General features: G+C 41.1%; 1 protein-coding gene across 1 annotated transcript; it reads right to left on the bottom strand.

Moving 5' to 3' along the window:
* Positions 1-587: 587 nt before the first annotated feature.
* Positions 588-1,856, bottom strand: LOC137273118 (ankyrin repeat domain-containing protein 50-like). Its single transcript, XM_067805581.1, has one exon. The coding sequence runs from the start codon at positions 1,854-1,856 to the stop codon at positions 588-590; it is 1,269 nt and encodes a 422-aa protein (XP_067661682.1).
* Positions 1,857-9,996: the final 8,140 nt, after the last annotated feature.

Here is a 9,996-nt window from a genome sequence, read left to right on the forward strand (position 1 = left end):
CCGACATGTCAGTATGTCTGTATCTCATGTATGTATCCGACATGTCAGTATGTCTGTATCTCATGTATGTATCCGACATGTCAGTATGTCTGTATCTCATGTATGTATGCGACATGTCAGTATGTCTGTATCTCATGTATGTATCCGACATGTCAGTATGTCTGTATCTCATGTATGTATCCGACATGTCAGTTTGTCTGTATCTCATGCATGCACCCTTCGCGTCAATATGTTTGTATCACTTGTATGTATCCCACACATCAATACGTCAGTATCACATGTATGTATCTCAGAAGCTAATATGTCAGTATCGTACTTACGTATCCCACATGTCAACAATCCCACATATGACATGCATGTATTATACCCATCAATATGTCTGTATCACATGTATGTATCCCACACGTCAATATGTCACTATCACTTGCATCCTACACCCCGATGCGTCTGTTTGTTGGTACCCCGTGTATGCATGGTTTCATCTGAAGACTATATCTGTACGTCATGAGGTTATTCAACACATCAGTATATTTGTATATAGCATATTGTGGCGGGAAGATCATGCATCCGTTAACAAAGGGCACCTGTTATGTGCGAGCACCGTATGACAGAAGAAGGTTCAACACGTCTCGTCGCCGCCGGGTTTTCGCCCTCGTGGCTGCTGACTCCCATTTTCTGTTCCTCGCATTGACTTTCACAACACGCAGTGACAGGATATATTTCACCACCTCCAAATGGGAAACGGCTAAGAGAAGAATGTTGTCACCGTCTATGTCTTTGAGTGACAGTTGAGCTCCACTGTTAACAAATAATTCAACCAATCCTTTGTATCCCTTATCTGCTGCGAACATCACTGGTGTCCTCTTCTTCCATCCACGACTGTTTATATTCACTGCGTTCAGTGAGAGGAGGTATTTCATTACCTCCAACGACCCTCCGAGGGAAGTCAAGTGAAGGATGTTGTTAGTGTCTTTGTCTGTGAGTGTAAGTTTGGCGCCATGATTTACCAGAAACTCCACCACTTCTTTATGTCCACCACGTGCTGCCACCATCACTGATGTTCTTTTAAAATGTCCTGCACTGTTGATGTCTACCGTGTTCAGTGAAATGATGTACTTCACTACCTCCAGTTGTCCTGTCGCTGAGGAACAGTAAAGGATATTGTGACCGTCTATATCACTGAATGTCAGATCCGCTCCATTCTTTACGAGTAAGTCAACAACTTCTTTATGTCCCACCATTGCTGCTAACATCATTGGTGTCCTTCGTTTATATCCTTCACTATTGATGTCCACAATGTCCTTTGATAGTATGTACTTCACCACATCAACATGCCCTTCGGAACAGGCAGAGTGAAGGATGTTGTGGCCGTATGTATCTCTGAGTGACAAATTAGCACCATAGTTTACGAGTAACTTAACCACTTCCGTATGCCCATTCCGTCCTGCTAACATCACTGGCGTCTTGTCATAATGTCCCTTACTATCTATATAAACCATCTTCTTTGAGAGAATGTACTTTACCACCTCTACACCTCCTCCACGACAGGCGCAGTGAAGGATGTTGTCACCTGTTCTATCCACAAGTGACACGTCAGCTCCATTGTCAGCAAGCACCACCACCAAGTCTTTGTGTCCGTTCTCCGCTGCCAGCATCACAGCTGTTCTCCCACACTGTTCTCTACTATTAATGTTCAGCATGTTCTCTGAAAGAACATACTTCACCACCTCTACATCTCCGCCCAGGCAGGCTGAGTGAAGAATGTTGATGCCGAATCTATCGATGATTGACAAATTAGCCCCTTTAGATACAAGTAACGCCACCACTTCTCTATGTCCTCCACTGGCTGCCCACATCACTGGTGTTCTACCAATCCATTCCTGACAATTAACGTCCGCCTGTCCCAGTGACAATGCCAAATTCACATTTGACAGGTTCCCGGTCCTTGAAGCGCTATGAAGGTCACACAGCAATGGAACTGTAACATGAAGTTAAACTATTTACAAATCTTGGACGACAGTTTGGAGGGTACAAGAGCAAAGCGTTAATTATGATGATTAGATCTACCTGGGAAAATTTAGCTTAACAGCTGAAGTAAACAAACAGATGACACACGAGCAGTTGTCAAAGGTAGTATCAGCAGTTGGGTATATAAAGTTATCCATCTATATCCATCCATCCATCCATATCGTCACGATGTGTGTGTGTGTGAGTGTGTGTGTGTATATATATATACACACACAAACACACACACATATATATACACACACATATCATGACGAGAGAAAGTAATAATGACATTGTAGAATGAACGAATATAAGAAAATAGAACCCTGTTGACAACGGACAGTACAAAAACTCTATTAAGTATCACAGATATCCATTTAAGGCTAGTAATTAAATCTAAAACCCTTTAACTATAGTGAACAATACAATATGAAAATGGGATATGGACTGCCAACAACTGAAGGTAGATCACCACACTAGGGACCATGGGGACTTACATTACTTTTGCTACCTGCATGGACCCAGCTTGATTTACACCATCCCCCTCAGTCGTTAGCAATTTAGGCACATATAGCCATACATTTAAATGAACACATATACTACGATTAAAATAGCGGAGTGTTTGAATTTACTTTGAACGTTTGTGGACTTACGTACCCTCTCAGGAGGACAATAATTTTACACTACTTTAACCCCCCTCGAGGATACAGCCACGAACAATCTTAGTTACCAATTCCAAATTTCAATCATAAAATATTTATCTATTTACAATTCATTTAACAAATCTAATTCTTTCAAAAATGCAATAATTAAATGACAACTGTTATTGTTAAAAAGATTCTTCATAGTTCGGGATTTAAAATAGTTATCCCTTGTAATGGAATATTCATCACAGTGAAGCAAAACGTGACATTGATTATTTCATCACAAGGGATGCAGAACGGTGGATCAATAAGTATTCATGAGTATATCTCGTATGGCCAATACGACGTCGTCGCAAGCTGATCTCCTCAAACCTGTACTGGCAACGCAAGTAGGTATAACCAATATACGGTTTTATTGCATGTAATGTATTGATACCGACTTGAGTGTCCCACTTCTTCTGCATCAGATCACGGATATAAGATCTAATGGTAGCTTTATAATCAGTGTATGGAATAAGAAGTGGTGTCACAGATTTGTTCATTGCTGCCTTGGCTGCAAGATCGGCCATTGTGTTCCCAGAAATGCCTACATGGCTGGGTAACGAACAGAAGACGATGTCGTATTGGCCAGTAGCAAGATCATTATACAATTCAATAATTTCAATTGAAAGTGGATGTTTACAACAACAAAAAATAATAATAATAAAAAAAAAATTAATAGTCTGAAGGCAAAAAAGAGAGTCGGAGTAGATTATATACCGTTTATGGTAAGGGTGTCTTTGAATATATTTAAGAGCCGTTCATATGGCATTAGCCTCTGCTGTAAATATAGAACTGCTATCCGGTAATCTAGAAGATAATGTTCTGGATCCAATGACAGTGGCACAAGCCACCGCACCACCGTCCTTGGACCCATCTGTAAATAAGGATTTATAATTGCTATATTTATGTTTTAATTGATTATATTCTTGTTTATATAGTAAATCATTTGTTTCTGATTTTTTAAATGCACTTAATGTTAAGTCAACCTGTGGCCTAACCAATTGCCAAGAAGAAAGAAGACGGAAAGGAGCTATATTATCCAGCTCAATGCCGGAAGCAGAAATAAATGGTTTTATTCTTAATCCAAGAGGCGGAACAAGAGAAGATTTTTATTGTATAAATCCTCATAGAGGTTTGAAAACACAGTTATATGCAGGGTGTGACTCATTCGAATATAGTTTTGTTACATACTGTAAAACTACTTTTATACGGCGCTGTTCAAGAGATGGTTCATCAGCCTCCACGCACAGGCTGTCAACAGGTGAAGTTCGAGCGGAACCAAGACAAAGTCTTAGACCTTGATGATGGACAGAATCTAACAGTTTTAACTAATCTAACAGTCTTGTACGCACCACCATATACAATTGAGCCATAATCAAGTTTCGAACGAACAAGTGATCTATACAGGAGTAGGAGGGTAGCTTGATCACCTCCCCATTTTGTATTAGAAACGACTTTTAATAAATCAAGTGCCTTCAGGCATTTAGTGTTTTAGGGATTTGATATGAGGAAGAAACGTTAAATGGGAGTCGAAAATCAGACCTAAAAACTTGGCCGCCTTAACAGCTTTGATAGGAGCGCCATTTAAAAACAGTTCTGGGTCCTTATGCGGTTAGTATTTTCTACAGAGATGGATACAATTAGTTTTCGACTTAGAAAATTTAAAGTCGTTTTCAAGACACCACCTATTTATTTTGTTTAAGCATAACAGCAGTTGACGTTCAATGGTATGCATATTTCTACCGCGAGAAGAAATGTTAAAATCATCCACGAAAAGTGATCCAGCAACTGAATCATTTAAAACCTCTGCTAGACTATTAATAAAAGTAACAGACGAAATGCTGCCTTGTGGGACACCCTGATCTTGATTGTAATAATCAGATAGGGTAGAATCTACTCGGACTTGAAATTGCCTGTCGTTTAAAAATGCGGATATAAATTGAGGAACAAAGCCTCGTAATCCAAAATCATGTAGATCTCTTATGATACCGTGTATCCATGTAGTGCCATATGCTTGTTCTAAATCGAAAATGATTGACACTGCATGCTGTTTGTTTATTATGGCATTCTGAACGAATGATTCCAGTCGCACTAAATGGTCAATGGTACTACAATTTTTACGGAAACCACATTGAATATTGGTGAGTAAATTATCGGATGCTAGTCAGAGAAATAGGTCTTTAATTTGAAGGATCGGTATGATCACGTCCCGGCTTAAGTATGTGTACAATTATCGCATCACGCCAGGATGAAGGGAAGTTACCAGAGGTCCAAATGTCATCAAAGATACTTAATAATGTTTCTAAACACTGTTCTGGTAAATGTTTCAATAGTTGATAATGGATATTGTCACATCCTGAAGCAGTATCATGAGCTTGTTCAAGTGCAGTGTGGAGCTCAGAAATAGAAAAGATGTCATTGTAATCTTCCCCGTTATCTGAATGAAAATTAATAGTTTTCTTTTCTTGCTGTGTTTGGTATTTTTGAAATTGGTGTGTATAGTTTCATGAGGAAGAATGTTTTGCAAGTCTTTCATCTAGTTTATTAGCAATACCCGATTGATCAGATAACAACTGATCTCCATTTTTTAGATGGTGTATGCTTGATTTAGTACCCTTAGCTTTAATTTTCTGTATCATGTTCCATACTTTAGACATTGGTGTTCGTGAATTTATCTTTGAGACATAATTTTGCCAAGACTGGCGTTTATTTGGTTTAAATGTACACCGGGCTTTAGCATTTAAAATTTTGAATTTATTCAAATTAGGGACCATTGGATGGCGGCGAAAGTATTGTTCTGCCTTTTACGAGCCTTCCTAACATCGGTAACATCTAAACAAAATGAACAGGTTGCAGTTTGTTAAGGCAAAGAGTTTCAAACAACGCCCAGTTAGCTTTAGAAAAATTCCATAGTGACAACGGAGGAACGTCAGATGGTGTCACAGATTTTAGAATGGTAGGAAAATGATCACTTCCTAAGAGGTCATCGTGGTGATAAATCAAGGCACGAATACGTGCCAGTGGCAGGATGTAAATACGTGTGAGAACCACCATTTAAACTGCAAAAATCATTATTCAAGAAAAACTCTTTAAGTACTTTGCCCTTGGTATTTGTATCATTAGAACCCAAAATTGGGTTATGACCATTCAAATCACCCATGATGACACATGGCTTAGGGAGCTGGTCATATAGAGCCTAGAGTTCATAGGACGGTGGTATATACAAAGAACAAAGAGTAAACACTACGTTTAATGTAACTCGGACTGCAACAGCGTGAAGGGGCGTGGCTAGAGGAAAAGGACTGTGAATCAAACCCTGTGGCACTAGTACTGACGATCCACCAGTAGCTTTATCTCCCGCGGGAGAATAGTGTTGATATGAATTGTAAAGTCGTAAATCAAATTTATCTGTTGTCTTAAGGAAAGTTTCTTGTAAACAAATTACCGATGGTTTGTATTCTTGAATTAATAACTGCAAAGTAGTAACCTCCATTTCCAGCGGTTCAAAAGAATTATGAAACTTTAAAGTTGGGTGCGAAAAAGGTGGCGCCTCCAGGTGTTGAAGCACCTTCGTCTTTTTTTCTCCTGTTTTTCTTTCCTTGTTTGACGAAGAACATTGTTCTCAGTGTCAGAAAGTTCTGGAGATTCTGGCTCTGTGATCTTCAATGGTGGGCTTTCGGTTTGAGAGGCCGATGTATTTGTCGTTTGACTTGATAGGATACTTTTGTTTACCATGAATCCATGAAATTTCAGTCTGGCACGATGTAGCCATTGTAGTAACTTTTCTCATAGGGGCAGGAGAAGACGCTACAGCACAAAAGAATAATGTACTTGGAACTGAAAACGGATCTGGCACCAACCTTTTGGCTTCAAAATAAGAAAGATTGTTTGTGCATTGCTGCAGTCAGAATTGGAATGAGCATGACCGCAGCGAGATCATATCTGAGTGCGAGTACAAGTTCTGGAACCATGACCAAACTTTTGGCAAAGGTAACACCGGTGAGGATCTGGAACATAAACGTCAACTCCTACGATGTTGAAGTATCCGGCTTTTATTGATTTGGGGATAGTTGGCAGGGCAAAAGTGAAAAGATAAGTGTTTGTTTTTATCACAGTGTCATTTTGTTTCCTTGTAAATCGCTTAACAGCAATTGCTCCTTGGTCTTTGAATTCGACCAGAAGCTCCTCCTCGCTCATGTCAGAAAGACAACGAGCACGATATCGAATTTTTCCACGGTAGGAGTTAAGTGTATTGTGTACTGAGACAACAACCGGCACATTTACAAACCGCTTTAATCCAAGCAGATTGACGGACTGTTGTCTTCGTATACATTCCACAAGAAGTGAGCCAGAGCGAAGTCGAGTGACGTTTTTAACTTCTCCACAGGCACCTTTATTGCCTAAGGATATGGCAAACGGAGGATTCAACTTCAGCGGATTACCATCGGAAGATGAAATGACAATAAATATCGGCCAGCAAGCATTACCTTCAGGTGTACGTTTCTCATCAGATGACACAGAATCAACATGACGGCGTTTGTTCTTCGACGAACCAGGGTGTGGGTAGAGCGACATCGTGAGAGAATTATATTCGGCAAACTTTCTCCCCACCCGCCATCGAGTGTCAAAAAAGGACGATGTTGCAGAGGAATCCAGTCTGCATAATCAGGGCTACAAGTCTGCTATACCCCAGCAAATGTAACACGAATAGCTATATTTGTCGACCAGCGTGACTGTCCAGCTGGTTCTGCACATGACAGAAATTTGGAGATTTACAGAATTCGGAGGTTGACATTAACCAGATTGGCCCATGAACCACCGCCTTCTGACGTAGGACTCTAGGCAAAAGCCACTGATATTTTGTACAAATGTGAAGCCCAAACACAATGTCCAACACGGGGCTTGACATGACCAGCCGATTGATAGAATTGTGCCCATTCTACCACCCGTCTATGTGAAGTCAGAGCCAAACTGGTGTGTTGAGCAGTAGGAACACGGTTCCAGGAACCCACTGCCCTCAACCACCAGGATCCCGTCCTCCACCGAAACAGGGGCGCAACCCACGGCCAACAGGTTGCCCAATTTGGTCGCCTCTTACGACCAGCAATGGGGTTCTGTGGACACATCCTGTCCCGGGTCCACACGGGAGAAGAGCACTTAGTGTCACCCAGCACCCACCACGAGGAGGTGGCGCTTAATGGGTGCCTTTCCATACATGATACTTTTTGAGCAAAGTATATTTTCCTGACCCTCATCTGCATTAGATCACTCATATAAGATGTGACAACTGGCGTGTAATCAGTATATAGGATGAAAAGTGGTGTCACAGATTTGACGAGTGCTGCTTTCACGCAGCACCAACCATTGTGTTCTCGACAATTCCGACTTTATAATATGTTCACTGGTCCGTCGGGGGCCATGGGCTCATGTACCCTCGAGGTTCGGGGAACATAAACAAACCTCGAAAACACATGAGCCCATGGACCCTGAGGGACCAGTGAACAACGTATTTATCTAACCGAACACCTGAATTTTAGATTTGAACTGTTTTGAAGCACTTCTGTTGAATGCGAGGTGAATCGCCATTTTGCAGACGACACAAGGTAAACAGATTTCAGGCGCGAAACATCTGTAATTTCCGTGCTTCATGCGTGATTCAATGATAGTCGAGACAAAGAAGTACTACCATAAAGCACCAGAAGAGTTCGGAATTCCCGGCGGTGTACACTGAAAATAATACATCGCCTGTAAGCGGGGTATATTGAAAATAATAGAATCGCTCTCAGCCAATCAGAAAGCGATATTCAAGTGTGAGGTATGATAAGGATGGTTAACCTGAAAAATTATGCTGTCAATGTATAGACTGAGTATTCATACATTTCGTAACATATTTTTATATCATATATTATATATATTATATATTTTATAGTATTAGGCCCCGTCCGTACGTATGAATTGGAATATCTTTAGAACCTTTGACTAGATTCGTTCATATTAGAAGGTTCATCACAGTATAAGGTGTCAGTCATGTTTGGTTACCATCATTTCAAGGTCAGAGGGGACTTTTACGTTTTATCCTTGTCAGCCAGATATCTCAAGAACCGCAGATTGGATTTTCTTCATATTCGACACCAAGCTTTATCTGAGGGAAGCACAACGTGTAATCGATTTTAGTGACCTTCACATAATTTTCAAGGTCACAAGGACACTTTGAATATTACGGCATGTTAAAATTGTTAACGAGATACATCATTGGCGAGACTTTCTTCATATTTCATTTTTACATTGCACGAGTGAGTTAGCGACATAAGGTCCGCCGCACTCAGCAGTATTCCAGTTATATGGCCGTGGTCTGTAAATACACCTCTTGAGTGGAGTTTGGCGCATTATAAATGCACAAGCAAGCTGAGACCAGACATGTGCTCTGGATAGGGTTTCTGATCCCCTCGGCACACATGAAGAGCCACCTATTCGTGGTGGGTGCTGGGTAACGCTAAGTGCTCTTCTCCCGTGTGGACCCGGGACAGAATGTGTCCACAGAACCCCATTGCTGGTCGTAAGAGGCGACCAAATTGGGCAACCTGTTGGCCGTGGGTTGCGCCCCTGTTTCGGTGGAGGACGGGATCCTGGTGGTTGAGGTCAATTGGAGCTTGAACCGGCGTTCCCTTGCCTAACACACCAGTTTGGCAATTACTTCAATCAGTCGGCTGGTTACGCCATGCCCTGTGCATAGAAATAATTTTTGCACATTTACATTATTGGGTATTGGTCATTTTGACACCTCAAATACAAATTAATGATACATTTACTTGCTTACAATCCTATACCAGAAGGCGGGGGCTCATGGGCAAATCTGGTTATATAGACCTCTGAATTCCGTGTTCTTTAGAACAATGTCATGGGCCGAACCAGCTGGGGACTTATTCTTTCTGATATCATGGCTTTTCAAGTCTGTATTTTCTGGAGTATGACATCCCTGTAAACCTGGTGTTGCAGCCTGGTTTCCACTGCGATATCGTCCTTGTTGACACTCGATGGCGGGTGGGGAGCAGGGTTGTTGAATTATAGTATTACACTATGGCTAACAACCGTCAATCTGGTTCAAGCAAATGTCGGCATATGTCTTCTTCATCTGAAGGAGAGATTTCTATTTTCAGTACTGATTCCTGGCCAAGGTTTTTGGTCATTGAAAGTGCCGATGGAAGTACTTTAAAAATCAATCCTTTTGCTGTTTCCAAGGGTATCAAAGGTATCTGCGGAGAAGTTAAAATGTCACTCGTCTCCGGAACGGTTCTCTATTAAT

The sequence above is a fragment of the Haliotis asinina genome, chromosome 1 (genome assembly GCF_037392515.1).
Source record: "Haliotis asinina isolate JCU_RB_2024 chromosome 1, JCU_Hal_asi_v2, whole genome shotgun sequence".
In the NCBI taxonomy this organism is placed as follows: Eukaryota; Metazoa; Mollusca; class Gastropoda; order Lepetellida; family Haliotidae; genus Haliotis; species Haliotis asinina.